At 51.8% G+C, this 18,475-nt stretch overlaps 1 protein-coding gene across 2 annotated transcripts; it reads right to left on the bottom strand.

The window, feature by feature from the left end:
• Nucleotides 1-906: 906 nt before the first annotated feature.
• On the bottom strand, nt 907-13,792 carry SUV39H1 (SUV39H1 histone lysine methyltransferase). 2 transcript variants are annotated; one of them, XM_052663232.1, is made up of 6 exons: nt 13,741-13,792; nt 11,543-11,688; nt 9,488-10,150; nt 3,506-3,652; nt 3,289-3,418; nt 907-2,560 (listed from the first exon to the last, which is right to left on the bottom strand). In XM_052663232.1, exons 1-6 carry the CDS (start codon nt 13,757-13,759, stop codon nt 2,427-2,429), a joined length of 1,239 nt encoding a protein of 412 aa, XP_052519192.1. In that variant the 5' UTR covers nt 13,760-13,792; the 3' UTR covers nt 907-2,426. The 2 variants fall into 2 exon arrangements, with proteins under 2 accessions (XP_052519192.1, XP_052519191.1); XM_052663231.1 differs by having other exon boundaries at nt 3,289-3,652.
• Between the last annotated feature and the right edge of the window lie 4,683 nt (nt 13,793-18,475).

Here is an 18,475-nt window from a genome sequence, read left to right as displayed (position 1 = left end):
GGTTTGGGAATAGATGATCAGGGGTGAAGGCTCCGAATAGATTGGGGAACAGTAGCACAGGTTGTGAGGTCTTTGAGATGTTTGTGAATCTCTGTCCCAAAAATTGGACGCAGTGTAGCAGGGCAGCGTTTGCAGCCTCGGGGTTCTTTGGAAGTCTGTGTCCCCTAGGTTCAGTGCAGCATGGGTTATATGGGGTTCATGTCCAGGTAGGATTGCAGAGCTGTAGGGAGATGTGTCCCAAGGTGTGAGGTCCCTGAGGTCCAGGGTCAATTTCCAGGGTATAAGGTCTATGAGCTGTTTGGAGGCCCGTGCTTAGGTGCCTAGAACTGAGTTGTTCAGGATCCTGTCGCCTGTGTGCAAGGTCTCTGAAATATTTGGGTACCTGTCATAGCATGTGTGGTCTCTGAGCAGAACCAAAGGGCATGGGTTCACATTCAGGTTGAATGATGATGAAGGCAAGTATGTATACTTGAAACACCATCTCTTATGTTTTATACCCTGGCACATATAGGTGCTCAATAAATATTTGCAGAAAACTTCCCCCAGCACATACAGACTTTTCTCTTTGAATGTAGTAAGCAGGCTTTGGGCTCAAAAGTTTGAAAAGCATGGAGGATCCAGCTAGAATTGTGTCATATGTATGGCCAGTGATAATGCTTTGTCCATTTCAACAGCAATGGATTTAGTTTGCTTGTCCAGTGTATGATAACTTTGAAGTATAAAGCAAGCTTATCTTAGGTCAGCATGTATGCAGACGGTGGTGCAAGTGGTGCACTGCAGGGAATTTAAATGGCTGAGGTTGGAGGACTGCATTCCTGGGCACCCCTGCTCCCAGCCTCTCATCTCCCCAACCCCCACCTACACAAGGTCTTCAATCCCCACACCTTGGTTTTTTCAGCCAATAACCTGTTTTATTGACGCCCATTCCCAGACTGGGAGGGCCAAGGGGATATACAAGAGGAGAATCAGATTCAGTCCAAGCCTGAAGGTCAGTCTGGGGGTGGGGAGCACAGACACACAGATGGACACAAAAACAGACACACAGATCTGGCATCTGCTGGCAGGGCACACAGTCTCACGTGGGAACACTGCGCACAGGTAGTCAGGGAAGGAAGGCTTCCTAGAGAAGACCTCACAGGGGAAGCAAGGGACGAGGCAGCCATCAGCGCCTTCACCTTTTATACATTTGTGGGCAGGGAACTGAGACCAGAGGACCCAAGGTGAGTGCAAAGGGCTGGAGGGCTAGGAGGTGGCAGGGGCTTCCCCTCACCTCGCCACATCCTGGTGGGTAAGCCAGCCCCACCCCATTCTTGGTCTGTGCTTTGCCTTCTGCCACCCAGGCCCTTTCCTGGGATCCACCTCCACAGTTTTCAAGGCTTCCCTGAGACGATCCACGTGGACCAGGTGCTCAGCCCAGTGCCTGGCACCTCCTCAGCACCCCATCCATGCATGTTTTGTCTAAGTGCTGTCTACAGCCTAGCTAGGTCTCAGGTCCAGCTCTGGGTGCTATCAGCAGTCCTCACACCACAGGTTAAGGGCTCCCAGAATCCTTTGAACTCAAGAGCCCTGGGCACTTTCTAGCTGTTGCAAAGGCAGAGCTGAGTCCCAGCCCACCTTAGTGAAGTGAACTTGCTCAGTCGTGTCTGACTCTTTCTGACCCCATGGACTGTAGCCTACCAGGTTCCTCCGTCCATGGGATTTTCCAGGCTAGAATACTGGAGGGGGTTGCCCACCTTAAGGACAGGTAAAGTCTGGGCTGCCTCTCACTGGCCAATAGGCTGTGGGCATCCACTCTCCTCTAGTGGCATGTGGGTGTCTGCTGCTCAGAGGCACAGCTTTGAAAAGGAGACCCTACAGCTGTCAGGCCAACACCAGCCAGCATGCAAGCATGAGCAGGACCCAGCCACAGCCTGCAGCCCTTGAAGACTGCCCCCCTTCTTTCACTAGCACATTTCTGTGGTAGGGGAGGCGAATGGGCTGGGAATCCTGGGCTCTGGGGTCAGCCTGTCCTGGGAATGCTTCCTCACACCCTTGGGGCAGCAGGGAGAGGGCCTGCAGCAGACCCTTCAAGCTCTGGCCAGAAGCAGGTGCAAAAACAGACGTTTCTACTTTGGGTATGGGCTGGGGCTCAGCCCTTGGACCGCCTTGCTAGGCCATGAATCCCAACTGCAGAAAGTCTTGGTGTTGAAAAATCACTTCTGAAGGTGGGCAGGGGTTTGTAAGTGCAACCCATGGATGGGGCTGGGACAGGGAGAGGGGACTCCTGGAGTCCGTCCTCCCCATGGCCATGCAGCCCTGAGCAGGGGGCAGGCGGAGGCAGGCAGGAGGGCCTGGCAGTTGTTCTTCAACAGGAGGGCAGCAGTGGGTGGGTGGGGTGGGCTGCTTTTTAGCCCCCCCTGGTCAGTCTGGCCTCAGACTTCATGGGGCTAGAAGAGGTATTTGCGGCAGGATTCAGTCCCACACTTGCATTCGATGCGGACCCGCTTCTTGGGAGAGCCGGGGAGCCCAGCCAGGCCAAAGTTGGAGTCCATGCGTGTGCTCTCCATGTCCACGGGGTCCACTGTAGAGTCACAGCCGGAGGGGGGTACTTGTTAGACAGAAGGCCAAGATGGAGGGGTCCCGCTGCCCTTTTTACCACAGGACCCAGGAGTCTGAGGGGCCAGGAGGTCTGAGATGTGAGTCAGGTAGCGGGTCATAGGGTTGGTGGTTTCGGGTAAGGGCCAGGGCTTCCACTAGAGGGGTGTTCAGGTGTTAGGAAGATGGCCAGGGAGTGAGGGTTCTCGGAGGAGGCAGGGAGCTGTCGGGGTGACCGAGAGGGTTGTGTCAGACAGGGGTCAGGAATGGAGGGTCACCTGGGCATCCAGAGGGGCATCTGAACTCTCCTGCCAAAGATTCCCCTCGAGTGTCTCAGAGGTGGCTAGTTTGTCAAGAAAGGGACTGGCTGGAGGCCACAAGGGTGTCCAGAGTCTTGGAATGAGGAAGGTCAAAGGGGGTTAGGAGCAGTGAAGGTTGGGGGACTGGGGAAATTCAGACAAGATTGCAATCAGGAGGAGTCTCAACTCTTGAGCCAAACATCCTCCCCCAGGAGCCTCAGGAGAAGTTGGTATGAGGGTCTCAGGCTTGGGGTCCAGTGGTTAGGAATGAAGGGATCCCCAAAGGGTAGGCATGAATCCAGGAGTCCAGATAGGAGCCTGGGAGTGAGGAAGAGCCTCTTAAAGCTCCTTGGGGAGGGGTCCTCATGTCCCATGTCACTGTGTGTCCCTACCCCCAGTCCCCTGCCACCCCCACCTTGCATGTTGTAATCAAAGGTGAGCTCCTCGCCTGCCCGGATGGTTCTGGTGGCAAAGAAAGCAATGCGGGGCAGCCGCTCATCAAGGTTGTCTATGAAGACGTTGTACACCTGGAGGTTGGGGTCACACTGGGCAAAAAAACAAAAAACGGCAGGAGGGTGAGGAGGGGCCCCAGCCTGCTCCTCCCAACCCCCTGCCCCCCTGCGGGTACCCACACTGTGGTTGACAAAGTGGGAGATGTTGCCGTAATAGGCGGCGTCCACAGTGTACACATCCTCCACGTAGTCCAGGTCGAAGAGGTAGGTGGCACCCTGGCGGTCATAGATCTGGCCCCGCCGCTCTGCCTCCTCTGAGGTAATGATCTGGGGAGAAGGTCACAGGGGAGAGGAGGTTGGCCCAGAAGGTTCAGGAAAGCCAGCACAGCTCCTGACCCCCATCCTGGCCCCCTGGAGGAGAACAAGGGAGCAAGGAGGCACCCCTGTGGCTAGCTCAGCAGGGACACACAAGGGCTGGTAGCCCTTCTCAGGCCTCTGGATGGTATGGTGAGTCTCTCAATGGTAGGTGGAGGCCGGCCACAAGGTCCAGGTGTGAGAGAGAAACCCCCTTAGTGAAAGATCCACATCAAAGGTGAGGAAGAAAAAGACCCAGGGCTGAACAGAGAGGGGCAGGGAGAGTGGGAGTGAGAGGCTGACCCAGGGCAAGAGAGCCTGAGGCACTGAAGGACCAGCACAAGAGAATCAAGCCAGTACAGGTCGGGGTGTGCACTGTGTTCTCAGTCATATCCAACTCTTTGTGACCCCAAGAACTGTAGCCCACCAGACTCCTCTGTCCATGGGATTCTCCAGGCAAGAATACTGGAGTGGGTTGTCATTTCCTTCTTCAGGGGGTTTTCCCGACCCAGGGATCGAACCCACGTCCCTTATGATTCCTGCACTGGCAGGTGAATTCTTTACCACTGTTCCACGTGGGAAGCCTATGCAGGGCAGTGCAGACAGCAAAAAGCACATAGTGAGCATGAGAGGCCTGGGGAAAGGGAGACTGAATGAATGAGAAAGAGACTCAGATGCCAGAGCCAGAGGCAGAATTAGACACAGCATCTTAATGCAAAGGTCCCAGGTCCAGAGAAAAGGCCAAGACCCCAGAGAATCTGATAGCACAAAAAAGAGGTGGAGGCCAAAAACTCAGACAGAGAAGGAAGAGGAAAGTAAGGAGACCATAGCACAGATGAGACCACATCACTCAGGCCTAACACTGTGCACTGCCAACAGCTGGTATTTAAGACAGCAGGAGGTGTATCCTCCTCCCCAGCTGGGTCCCCATCTGTCCGAGTAACCGGAACACTATCCTAGCCCAGCCTGTCCTTGCCTCCCAAGTGCTGGTGACGGACTCCCCACCCAACCCCCGCCACAAACCACCCCTCCTCTCTATCCCTCGTGTCCCCTCTTCCTGGTCAACCACAGCCTTCTGGTAATCCCCGACCATGCTCCCTCTGGGTGAGGTCCCACCAGTAGCCAAGACTTCCCCTTCTCAGCCTGGGTGCCCTTAGACCAGGGCCAGCCTCATTCTCCACTCCTGGGTTCTTGCTGCCCATCAGCCACAAGTGCCAGCGCAGTACGCCGCTGACACGCAGTAGACACCTGTCATGTGTATTCCGCCCTCTAGCTCGGAGCCCTGACCTCTGTCCAGCAGTGGTCCTAAAGGCAGCTCAGCTCTCTTCTTGCCACATCCCATCTTCCTTCCCTCTCCCTCTGTCAGAGACTACCGCCCACCACTACCCTCCTGCCACACTGGACATAAGCCTGAGACACACCCCAGCCTCATTTCTTGCTCATTCTCATGTCAGCCCGTGACCAGCCTGTTTTCTCTAGCCTCTTCCTTGCCTCCTCCATCACCACCTCCAGCCTCTGTTCTGTGCTGAAGGCTGATCAACAGCCCCCTTAGAAGATGCAGGCTTATCCCCTGGGCCACGCTGCTCACTGCCCCTTACTCCAGCTCCATTCCTTGAGGAACCTGGCTTCCCCATCACAATTTCTGTTTGTTCGCTCATTCATTCAGTGGATTTTCATGGGGCCTACCCTGTGCCTGGCCCCAGTACTCAGGGGTCACAGCTGGGTGGGGGAGACACAGGACCCCCTGGCCCTTGGGGGTCACTAGTGGAGATCACAGGGACCAGGCCTGGGCTGGCCTTCATGGATCACAGTCTAGTTAGTGCTTAGAGCTTGAGGGGCAGTGGAAGAGAGATACCATCTAAAGGGAACTGCAGATCACAAAAGGGCTTTGACCAGATTGAAGAGTGGGGACTCTCTCCTGTGGGACAAAACAGGAGTCACAGAAGCATTTTGAGTAGGAGTACATCAAGGTCAGCCTCCCTCCACCTCCCAGAGAACACACCCTTCCTTCTGATGTCAGCTCCCACAGATGTCACTTATCTGTGCAGCCTTCCTGAAGCTCCCGCTCCCCACCCACCGCCCCCTCTAGAAGCCTGGGATCAAAGGGCAGCTTCTCCTGGGCTCACGAGCAGACCAGGTAGTGCCTGGGCTGGTTTTTCCCTTTGGGTTCCTCCCCAGCCAGACAGAATGCCCACCTCCTCCCCAGTTTCTATTTTCCTGTCCGTTCTTCCCCTGCCTGCTCCCTCAGTCTCCCCATGAGTGAGTCACACTGCAGACCTTGCAGGGCACAAATGGTTCCTTCTGGCTTCTTTTCAGCTCCACTGTGTAATGGTTGGTCCACCCCCCCAAAAAACCTGAGAGCAAAACAATCCATGTCCCCGCTCCCTACCAGAGTGACTGGGGAAGATAGATGGGCTAGAAGCTGGCAGCCGGGAAAGGATTTTGATGGGAATGGGAACCAGAAGACTCAGAAGCCAGTTGCTGTTCTGCCCCCTCCCGGATATGGGATCCTGAATGTTCTCTCCCTGTGCCTGTTTTCTCAGCCAAATAAAACAAACAAACAAACCCAAATCACAACACTCCACCAGGTCTGGCAGGACACCAGTTTTAGACATCTGGGCCCACTTTACTAGCATGGGGACTCTGAGCACGTTACCTCTCTGTGCCTCAGTTTTCTCATCTGTAGAATGGAGATGACAATAATCTCAACTTGACAGGGGCTGTTGTAAGAATCCAACAAGTTCAGATATGTGAAAGGGGTTTCTGTTTGTTTTCATGTTAGGAGTGGCTGAGTACTGTAGCTTGTCAAAATCTAACAGGCTCCCTTCTTTTGTGTGCCCTTTCTCAAGAAAAGAAAAACTTCTGCTAATTAAATGATGATATGCCATCATTTAATTAAACTAATTAAAGTGAGGTTCACTTTCATTTCAGAGTCGAAAAAAACACGAAGAAAGTGCATGTTTCAGAATTGATAAACTAGGCTACGTTCTCTGGTGGGTTAGGATGGTGATGTTCCGATGAACGTGGAAGCACAGCTGGTGTGGGGACTGACAGCAGAGATGGAGAGTTAACTGGGTTCCAGAGTGGAGGGGGTCAGGGGTATGCCCCCGATTATGTAACATGCAGTAGGCCAGCACCACATAATCAAGTTAATATTTCTGCAAAATGACGAATATGCACACCAAGTGGGATAAACAGATTACAAATAGACATATATCCAGTCTGGTTGGTTTTTGTAGCCAGGCAGGCTACAGAAATTTTTGGTTTCTGGGCATTTTGGATGTTCTGAATTTTGGACTATAATGGCTAACGTTGTTTGAAGACTTACTGTGTACTGAACACCAAATGCTTCACACATCATAACTCACTTTAGTTCTTGGAACAAGTCTATGAGGTGGGTGCTATTATCATTCCCATTACACAGATTAGGAGAATAAGACACAAACAGGTTAAGTGACTGCTGATGAGTGGTGGAGCTGGGATTCAGCCTCAGGCACCCAGACTCCATCCTCCTGAGCCCTCTGCCACGCTGCCTTGTCAGAGTGGGATGCGGGGGGGGGGGGGTAGTTTTGGACCTGGCAGTGTTTGGGGGCCTGTGCTGCCATCAGGAGGCCCCGCAGGTCTAAGGATGTCAGAGGTGGGCCTGGAAGTCACTGAATGTGGCAGGAGGGAAGCCAAGAAATACCTTGAAGAGAATGTGGGAAGAGTGGGAAGAGTGAGGATAGGGAATGAGAGGGTCCCCAGTTACTGCCGTGTTTATAGCATGGAGGAATAAGGACGCTAAGGAAGAATGGTGTGAAAAGAGTCGGGCTTGTGGGACCTTGGAGTGCCAATGAGTTGAAGACTCTTCCTCCTCCTCGCCTGTCAGCATCTTCCTGTGCTGCTGACAACTCCTCCAGAGATGGCCAGTGCGGTGAAACTAGGTACACCCCTGCTCTGGACTTCCTTAGGACCGCTGACTCCTGTGGGTGTGGATGCCTCCTCCCCTGCATAGCTACGACCCCTCTAGGCTGTGACATCTCTTCCACACTGTTGCTCTCCCTCTAAGACCTGAATATCTCCACTGGAGTGTCAGGGCTCTGAGGGTGTGGACACTCCCTCCAGGCTGTCAGAGCCTCTTTGGTGTACACCTGAGCTTCTTGACTGTCACTATCCCGCTGGGGTGAGGACACTTCACTTTCCTGTCAGGGCAGCGTGAGCGTGGATACTTCTTAACTTGGACTGCCAGGGTCCTCTGGAGAGCTTGCCCTCTTCCTTGAGTCACGCTGGGACATAGACACCTCTTCCTACAGACTATCAGGAACCCTCTGAGCTGTGGCCGCCTCCTCCTTCCTCTGGACTGTCAAGTCCTTCGACACGTGGACATTTACTCCACGCAGCCCCCAGGATTGTCTGGGGTGTGGGTCTCTCTCTGTTCAGACTGTCAGGGTCCTCTGCTGTGTGGACTGCTCAATCTCTAGACAGTTTCTGTTCCCCTGCTCCCTGGGGCTATGACCCTCCCTATAGTTCCCCAGGGCTTTCCAGGTGGTGCTAGTGGTTAAAAAAGAAAAAACCCCACCTGCCAATGCAGGAGATGTTAAGAGACATGGCTTTGATCCCTGGGTCAGGAAGATTCCCTGGAGGAGGGCATGGAAACCCACTCGAGTATTCCTGCCTGGAGAATCCCGTGGACAGAGGAACCTGGCAGGCTACAGTCCATAAGGTCAAAAAGAGTCAGACACAACTGAAGCAATTAAGCACACACACATAGTTCCTCAGAACAGGAGCCTCTCCTCTTCATCACTGTTATCACTATAGCCAATGTTGTCACCTCCCAGCTGTATCACACCCCTAAGAGACCCACAGAAATACAGAGGTGTTTGGGGCTGTCCCTGTGACAAGGTACACTCGTGGATTTAAATGGTCACGGTCCAGGGATGTTAAATGTTCCCCAATGCATGAGGCGTTCCTATGTAACAAACAACTGTCTCACCCCAAATGCCCACTGTGACCCACTTCAAAACTTGCTGTTGCAGACACCTGCTAGTTATTCACCCAACCCCCTTTTGTTTTCCACTTGGGCATATGGCTGAATCATGCTTTGCAGCTGCCTTTGAACTGAAGTAAGGCCCATGACTTGGTCGCAGCCAATAGGTGTGGGCAGACATGATATGCACCATATCCTGGCCCAGCCCATTAGAGACCTCCCCTTCTGCCCCCCAGCAGCCCACCCGCCAGGCAACACTGAGGATCAGAGGCAGCTCTAAACCACGGTAAAGGCACAAGAGGGAAAGAACCTAGGCAGCCACACCATTTGGGTGGAAGGATACCAGCTTTGTCCCAGTGTCCTGCAGTGGCTAGAGGAGGAGGTAGCCAACCCCGCCCCCGCTTCCCGCCCAAGGCAGACTGTGTTCTTTTTGTGCAGATTAGTAAAAAAAAAGTGCTCCTGGGCAGACACTGACTGGTGATAAGCTGGACCCTCATGAAATGAGAAGAGGAAGTGCCTTTTCAGATGATGCAATCCTGTGCAGACCACGTGGTCTGTTAAAAGGAATGCTGCCTGGATTTCAGTTCCCGCTTACCTCTTTGCTAGGTACCCTTATGAAGTCAACCCAGTTTGAAAGTATTTCAACGTGCCTTTAACTACCAGCGTGGAATATGTGCCCCTGCCAGGATGTCCCTCTCACACTCAGGTTACCCCCTCAACACCTTCCCCCCAGGGAAAGCAGGGGAACTTCGGGCGTACAGCAGGGAGAAAGAGGCAGGCGCTCAGGGTGAGAACACACAGTGGGGAGAGCCATACACACCCGCCAAGCCCTGTCTCCCTACCTCGCCCACGTACTCCATGACGAAACTGTTCTTGCGGATCTTCTCCAGCGTGCGGACACCCCAGCCGCGTCCATCATCCGTGCGGAAGATGCAGAGGTCGTAGCGGATGCCCTTCTGTACCACTCGGTTGGGGCAGTCATAGCCACAGCGGCAGCGGGAGTTGCACTCGTAGATGGGCAGCCCGGCTCGCAGGCGCACCTGGCCCTGGTCATTGTAGGCAAACTTGTGCAGTGATGCCCCAGGGCAGCAGCCTCCAGCCGGTGCCCACAGACAGTCCTGGCACTCGCAGCCCACAGCCACCTGGTTGAGGGTGATGCCCTCACCAACACGGTACTCGTTGATGTACACGAAGGCCCGTGGGGGGCCATCCAGGTCCACTTCGTTTTCCACGGTGATGCGTCCCAGGTGGCTGCGCTTGGCATTGAGCTCCTGCTCCCAGCGCTGGAGTGCCCGCCTCTGCTTGGCCTTCTGCACCAGGTAGTTGGCCAGGCTTGGGTCCAGGTGCCGGGGTGGCTTCGACCGGTGGTGCCGCCGGAGCAGCTCCCTTTCCAAGTCCTTGTGGAACTGCTTGAGAATGCGCACACACTTCAGATTCTGCCGTGGTTCCCAGGTGCTCTCGGAGTCTGGGTACCCACGCCATTTTACCAGGTAATACTCCTGTTCCTGGGGGGGTGGGGAAGGGGTGGGGGCACTGTAAGTGACAGACGAGACCCTTGGGCCAGCTCTTGTGGCACTTCCATCCCAATGGCTGTGGGCAACACCCAAACCGCTCCTTTCCTAGAATGACTCTTTGCAGTGATTAAAAAAACATAGGCTTTCAGAGTGAGGCTCACTAGGTTCAAATCCCTCTCTTCCCCTTACTATCTGTCTAAATCCAACTTTTATCTCCCAAATCTATCCCCTCCTGCTAGCTGTTCAGCCTCTCCTCTCAGAGTCATCTTTGACTCCTTCTTCTCACACTCCCCATATCCACCCTCAGGAAATCCTTCAAGCTACATCCAGAATACTACACTTCAAATCTCTGTCACCACCCTCATTGCTCGCCTGGAGTGCAGCAGCAGCCTCCTCACTTGTCCCTCTGTTTCCACCCTCACCCCTAGGTCTGTTCTCCACACAGCAGCCAGAAGGATCTTTTCTTGCCGAGAGGCACTATAGGATAGTTTAACTACACAGATTCTACAACTAAACACGTTGGGTACACATCCTGAATCTGCTGCTCCCTAGTAATGCAAACTTAAACTCAGGCAGTTATTTAACTTCACTGGGCCTCAGTTTCCTCATCCTGTAAATAAGAAAAAAAAGAGCAGATGTTTTTCTAGCATTCATTATGTAGAAGGTATTGTTCTAAGCAACTTATATGTATTATTAGCTAATTTAACACTTACAACTCTATATAAGGTAGATAACTGCTAATTATCCCCATTTTATAGATGAGGAAAATGAAGTACAGAGAATTGGTGTAAGTTTTCCAGGGTTACACAGCCTGGATGTGAACTGAAGCATGCTGGCTCCAGGCTGTTCTGTTAACTGTCCTGCCATTATCTCCTCCGGCAACAGTAACAGTTGCCATTTTACAATGTTGCTGGTGGGATTAAATTAGTTTCTAAAAGAAAGTGCCTCCAACCGCAAAGTGCTCAAAACCATTCAGTTCAGTTCAGTTCAGTTCAGTTCAGTCGCTGAGTCGTGTCGGACTCTTTGTGACCCCATGGACTGCAGCATGCCAGGCTTCCCTGTCCATCATCATTAAAACCATTAGCTATCATTATCTCCACTCCTGGGCTCAGCATCTCAATCTTTGCAATTGGTTTGTATTCAGAGGGAGGTGGGAGGAGAGATTTATTTAAGGATTCCTTCTGGCTCCTGCCCCTCTCAGAAAGCCACTTGGTTTTCCCACCTGTAAAATGGAAATGATAAGAGGGCCTACTAATCCTACGTTTTTAAGATCAGAGGAGAAAACTGCTTTTGGAAACAGATGTGGATAATGGGGGAGGAGGGGGGCAGGAAGCCAGCTTCCTTGAGTCACCTCTGCCCTGGCCACAGTCACCCCAGACTCACGCGGATCTTTTTGTAATCGCACAGGTACTCGACTTCAAAGTCATAGAGGTTCCTCTTGGAGATGCCAAGGGCAGGGCAGGAGAGCTTGGCCAGGCGGCACAGGTCCTGTAGCTGATTCCAAGAAGATTTGCAACACACACTGCAGCCTAGAACAAACAGGGCCAGAAAGAACTATTGCTGAGCATCCTGATGAGGCCAGGGGTCAAAGAGGACCCCAAATCATCCCTAGGAATTCCAAAGGACTACCTCAGAGTCAGTGAAATTTAATCCACAGGCCTTCCCAATGCTAAGACCCTTCAACAAAGATGTGCCACTCCCATCTACCCCAGTGCCCACTGTCCAAGGCTTACCCTGGAGCAGCAGACTTCCAAGTGGTTTCTGCTGCACGGATCGTCCTAAAGGCATCTATTCCCCACCCCTCCTCCAGAGCTTTCAGCTCCCTCTATACCATTCTTTAAACTGCCTGCAAACCTCCTTGGAGTTCAGGACCTAATTGTCCTTCTCCCCACTTTGCAAAAGAAAGAGAACAACCCCCATCTCAGTAGGGTGCACTGTCCCAAGGTGGGTGGGTAGGGATGGGATTAAAGCCTCCAGGGCACCAGACAAAGGCATTAACTGGAAAGACTGGTCCACAATCTCATCTGTAACTCCTGGTGCCAGATGTTTTAGAATCCAAATTCCTTTTGGGGGATTTTACAAGTGTAGTTCTAGGTATATCCCCTACATTCCCTAACACAGCCCTAGTGTGGTCAAGGGTATCAAGCCATAATCACATTAATAGTTCTGCAGAAAAAGTGTGAATTTTCACACTGAGTAAGAGAAAGATGCAAGATAGTGGCAGTGATAGCCTAATTTTGCCACTGAATGACACCAAATTTAAACTTTCAGGGCTTTTTGGATTTTGGAATTAAGAATAAGAGATTGTGGACTGATATTAGATTATAGGAAGCTTCCCCAAATGATTCACGTGAGTGCCTTAAATCCATATTTTTTCAGGCTGCATTTTGATTTTCTGTCTCATTCATATTTCTCCGAAGGGTAAAGCTCACCCAAAGGAGTGTGCTCTGAATTCAAGAACAGACAGAACAAATAGGTTAGTTGTTGGGGGCGGGGGAGGCTACCAAAATTTTTCAGGACAGATTTTTTAATTTAAAAGGCTTCTTTTGGTTCAAGGCATATTCTTAGTTGCTGTGCTTTAGAAGCCATTTTATCAAATCATTTCACAAAACCCTTGTTCCAAATGTAATCAGTCAGTCCTCATCCTGTTTCATCTTTTAAAAATGTTTAATATTTTCTACCTTCCATTACAAAAACTGAAACTCATGGTGAAATACTCTAGATGTCAACCTACAAATGTACAAGAGCTTTGCAAAATCATTACGTGTGCATTTCCACCCCTCCTCTTAGACAGGCCTAGTGGAGACTCGGCCTGTGCCCACGCCTTCCTTTCCCTATGCCTCTCCCTTGCAAACTTGCATTTGAAGCCCCAACTAATGTGATCCCAACTCAAATATGCTGCTGTCTCCGCACTGACCACAGGTGGACTCTCCTACCCTCAGAGCTCCCCTTCACACCTGTGGAACCCATCCCCCCCGCAGCTTTCCTCATCCAGAGGGGCCCACCTTCCTCAACACTGAGTCACCCCTCTTTGCCTGCGCGTGAGGGAGCCCAGCTCTCCCATTAGGGAAGTCTTCTTCCCCTCTTCCTGGGGGAGTTCTCTGCCTCAAATCCTTCCCCCATCACGCTGCGAGCAGATATCCTCCCCCTGATGATTCCCCTGTCCCGCAACACTGAAAAGGAGGTCCGTCCCCTTCCCTCCCCTCCCCTTCCGGCGTCTCGCGTGGACACCAAGAGGGTAACGGTCACCGGCGGCCAATTTTCCCGCGCGCGGGCGCGGCCTCCCCCAACAAGCCCCCGCGCGTGCGCGCGCCGTCAGGTCGCAATCTGCGGCGCGCGCCCCCCTCTCGCGTCCCCACTTAGCCCCGCGCCCTCCGTGTTCCAAGGCACGCGCCCCCTCCCCTCAGCCCCGCCCAGCCCCGCGCGCCAGGCCCGCGCGCCTCGAGCCCCAGCCTTTTGGCGCCGACCTTCCGGCTCCCGACCCGGTGGCCTCGGACGCCGGGGGCCCCGAGTCCGCGACGCCACCCCTCCAGCCCACCCAGCCTGCCAGCGGGCCCGCGTCGCTGCCGCCACTGCTTCACCTTTTAAATTTTCCGCCATCTTTCCCCACGGCTAACGACATTCGGGCCTAACCGGCCTCGCGAGAAGAGAGCTCGCGCGGGCGTGGCCGAGAATGCGCAGCCTATTGGCCGCGCCGCGCAGCGAGCAGCGCCTGCGCGGACCAACCGGCGAGCCGTGACGGGACTCCTCCCGGCCACCCGGCCCTGTCCCGAAGGCGGGTGCTCGCCAGTGTTTTGCGAGAGTGCCTCTGGGGGGCGGCCGCGGCAGCAAGGGCGGCTGAGGTTGCCGGAGGCCCTGCCCGTACGCCGGTCTGTCTGTCACGCTGTCAGCCAATCACGTTGTCAGCTAGCCGCAAGAGGGGATTCTCCGTCCTGTCAGACCCCCAATTACCGCCGTCAGTCAGTCCGTCACCATATTTTAACCCCAAGCAGTCCGTGACTCCCCAGGTGGACTACCGCCGCATACAGCTGCTCGGGCAGTCACCCGACTGAAATCCATCACCACTACCACTGTCTCATCAGACCCCCGCCCGCCATTCACGCTGTCAGTCTGTCAGCAGCAGCATCCATTCTTGCTTTCGGGCCAGCTGCGAGGCCCCCGAGGCAGACAAACGGCGTTGACAACAGCTATGCTGCTGTAAGCCAGCCTGCCATTCCCTTAGATTGTCCCTTCATCACACCATCAGTCTGTCCAGTAGCCAGGCTCTCCATCTACCCTGGCCCTGGAAGCAGCTCCGAATCCTCTGGGGGAAATCACCTCACCACCACCCAGGAAGCCAGCTTGGGCCCTCTGGCTGGCTGTGATTATGTCAGGACAGACTGTCATTGTCAACATCGAATGTAGCCCTGTCGTGTGGGCTACACGCTCCACTGTCAGCTGGTCACTCCATAATTCTCTCAGGTTCCTCCTCATTCATGCCATGATCAGGCAGTTTATTCCCCCAGAGCACGTACTCACAGCAGCTAAAGCCTCCAGGCCACCTGTCAGTGGCCAGCAATCTGTCATTTCTCAGGCAAGGCATACCCTCCATTGGTAGGTCAGTCAGCATTCTCTGACCCCCAGGGCCCTTTAGGGTGGATGTGATTCTGTCTGTGGACAGCCATGGTTTCAAGCGGCTACACTGATTTTTCAGTGGGCCAGCTGGCCTGTGACGCATTCAGTCTGCCCCTTGTATCAGTCAACTAGGTAGCCATTCTCAACATCTGACTGAGCACACAGTCTGTCAAGTACACTGTGATTTGTTCACAGTAGACAGTCAGTCACTAGATATGGTTGCCTATCAGGCAGGCACAGATTTGTCCATCAGTCAATCTGAAATTCCCTCAGGGTAGACCTCCTTTAGGGGCTTCCCAGGTGGCTCAGTAGTAAAGAATTTGCCTGCCAAGGCAGGAGATACAGGTTTGATCCCTGGGTTGGAAAGATCCTCTGGATTAGGAAATGACAACCAACTCTAGTATTCTTGCCCGGAAAATTCCATGGACAGAGGAGTCTGGTGGGCTGCAGTTCATGGGGTCGCAAAGAGTAGGACACAACTGAGCGACTGAGCAGATCTCCTTTACACATCCCCAGACAGTGTAACATCCACACATGCTCTCCGGCCAGGTGTGATTCCTAGCAATAGTCAGCCATTCACAACATCCGGCTACCCAGGCAGGCAGCAACAGCACGGGTCATCAGTCAGTCAACCTGTAAGTCCCTCAGGAGGCTGCCTCTCTTTTGCAGCATCAGGTCATCAGCCCCAGCCAGTCCCAAGCAGGCTGTAATTCAGTTAGATTTTAAGTAGCTCACAGTGTCAATAACCCACACTGTCATTTCCTCAAATTGCCCCTCTCCCTGTTTTTCCATACTTTATGTAGTCAACCAAATGGTTATTCTGTGCCTGCCAGTCCAACTGTGAGCCAGCTGGAGAAATGACTGGTCAGGATGAGGTTCCATTAGCCCCTGCTTGCCATGGGTGGAACAGTTAACAGTGGAAGTCTCACTGTGAATTCTTCTCTCCCTTATTACTTCTAGAACAGTCAGATGCTGGTCCTCACATGACCCCAGTCTCCCCAGGCAGGCAGGACCTTCCCACTCCTAGGAGCCAGGAGGCCTGTCCAACCCACAAAAGTAGTTTAAGGCATGAGCTCTTTCTTTTTCTTTTCTTTTTCTTTTATTTGGCATGACCTCTTTCTGCCTGAATCTGGGGAAGATGTAGTGGTTTACAGGTGTTGGGGACCATCCCTCAGTCTTCCCCACATAGGATAGTATAGTGGGTAAAGGCTTGGATTTTAGAGCCCAAATACCTGGGTACAATCCAAGCTCAACCCTTCACTAAAGTTTGGGACCTTAGGCAGTTCCTTCATCTGTAAAACCTTGGATGAGTGACCTTGGGGTGGGTATCTCTTGCTCATCCGGAAAATGAATCTTTCTGGGATAGCACCTTTTTAGAAGAACTCAAAGTAAGAAACGACCCTATTATTACTGTGTCCTACACCCAGCTGTTCATCTGTTCACTCAGCATTAATTTAGTGCCTACTCTGCTGTAGCCTACATCTCCCAGTGCAGGGCCAATACAAGATTTTATCCTTTCCAAAGTGCGCAAGTTTGACTGGCTTTTAATATAAACCTAACATTGGAGTGTACCACACATACAGAAAAACAAGGAGACCATGGGTGGTGACCCCGTGTAATGAGTTTCACAAATGAACATACATGTGGAATCAGAATCCAGGTTAAGAAACAACATTGTCAGCCAGGGCCCTAGAAGCACTTAATTGTTTAAAGTCAGACTGTCTTAAAAGCACTGATGGGTCATAACTTAACTGGAAGTACTTTTTTTTGGTCTTTTTAAGTGATATATAGAATAATGGTGCATTTTATAATCAGTGATGACTCAGGATCAGCGACACCCAATAATAACAATAGTAACAACAGCAGAAACAGCATCTCACGTTTATAAATGCCTACAAGGAGCCAGGAACTTTGCACACACCATCTACTTTCATTCTTGTCACAACCCCGTGAAGTAAGCATTTGTATCTTCATTTTAAAGACTGAAGAGACTGAGGCCCAGGGAGCTCAAGCAACTTCCCCATAGTCAACTCTTTTACCCCAGGTCTGTGCTTGCTCTAGCCAATGCTCCTGGGGATTCAGAGGTTGTGTGATGTAAGGTCTTTTCCAGGACAAAACCTGCCCAAAGGGTTATGGAATTCTGGGTTTGGCAGGGGTAGAAGTGATATGACAGGCCCTTCCTAGACTCAGTGCTTGCCATGGGAACCCAACCAGGGTGGGGCGGGGAGTGGAGTAAAGGATGAAGAATAATGAAAAAATTAAAGGGAACCCAGGACTCCCTCCTTCTCCAGCTTCCATGGCTGCAGGGAAATTCTTAAGGGGCAAAGCCAGCTCCTACTCCTTATACCTCCACCCTCCTCTAACCCCTTAAGCTGCCCTTGGATGGTTCAGAAATTATTGCACTGATCTTGCAGATGGAAGAAGTCTGCCCCCTTTGAATTTCCCCTCACCTTTATTTTCCTCCCTGCTCTCTTACTCCTCTGAAGGTATGAAACCTGAGATCTTGTATCCACCAGGTTTCAGAAATGGGAAGGGGTAGGCCCCTCTATTCTAGGCTTTGATGTACAAGAGTTTCCAATTACCCCCTTGGAAACAGCTTTGACACCAGGGACAGTTTTGAGTTGTGCCTTTTTCCCCCTCTGGAGAGCAAGTTCTAGAGGAGGAGGGTGACCCAGTGGGATCCAAGTTGGAAATAGGTTACATATTGTTGCCCCCATTGTATAGATGAGGAAACTGAGGCTCAGAGGTGAGGCATCTTGCCTGTGATCTAGAGCAGATCTATGTGCTTATTAAATCTTTGCCTCTTTCATTGCCATTGGCCAGGACTTAGATTGCACTGGGAACTGGGCAGAATCAAATTTTAGCATTGTGTGGGAGTTGTGTGCATGGAGAGTGGGAAGTCTGATCATTGAGTGCTCTCTTGATCTAATACTGTGTTGATCACACTTTTTTTTAATGAGTGTACAAATAACTCTCTCACTCATTCACCACATTCAGCCTCACACCAAGCTTTTTCCCACCTCAGGGCCTTTGCATTGGCTATTCCCTCTGCCTGGAAGGCCCTTCCCTCTAAATATTCACATGGTTGAATCCTTTCTCTCTAGATTCAGCATAACTGTCACCTCCTCCAAGTGTCTTTCCCTGAACTCTACATCTTACCATCACTTCCTCTCAGCACAATATAGCTCTTACCATGATCTGTAACTCTTTTTGTTTTTATTTAATTCCTTGTTTCTTGTCTATCTCCTGCCCTAGAATGTTGACCTCACAAGACCAAGAATTTTTGTTGTTTGTTTCCCATTGCTTTATCCCCAGCCCCCAAAGTAGTGCCTGGTAATAAATATCTGTGGAGAGAAGGAAGGGCAGAAGGAAACAAAGAAATACAGACTAAATGACCAAGGGAACAAATGAATAAATAAATATACATATGTATGGCTAAACAAATGAAATGGGAATAAAAGGAACTTTGGGGGAAAAGGACCCCAAATTCTCACATTTGGTAGGTAAAGAAACTGAGATTTAAAGAAACAAAAAGACAGTTATTTTATTTTTGTTTAAAAATCCTTGAATGAGTTGAACTGAGACATTTTATATAAAAAGGTCCCTGGCTATTGCTAGGGTGAGTGTGTGTGGGAGGAGGCCAGTCAGAGATAACAGCATTGGAGGGGTGGGTAGGAAAGAAAAGGGGCTTGGGGGCCAGGA

This window comes from Budorcas taxicolor, chromosome X (assembly GCF_023091745.1).
Source record: "Budorcas taxicolor isolate Tak-1 chromosome X, Takin1.1, whole genome shotgun sequence".
NCBI classification, from domain to species: domain Eukaryota; kingdom Metazoa; phylum Chordata; class Mammalia; order Artiodactyla; family Bovidae; genus Budorcas; species Budorcas taxicolor.
Note: the sequence above shows the minus strand (reverse complement) of the source record. Positions and strands in the feature narration are given on the sequence as shown.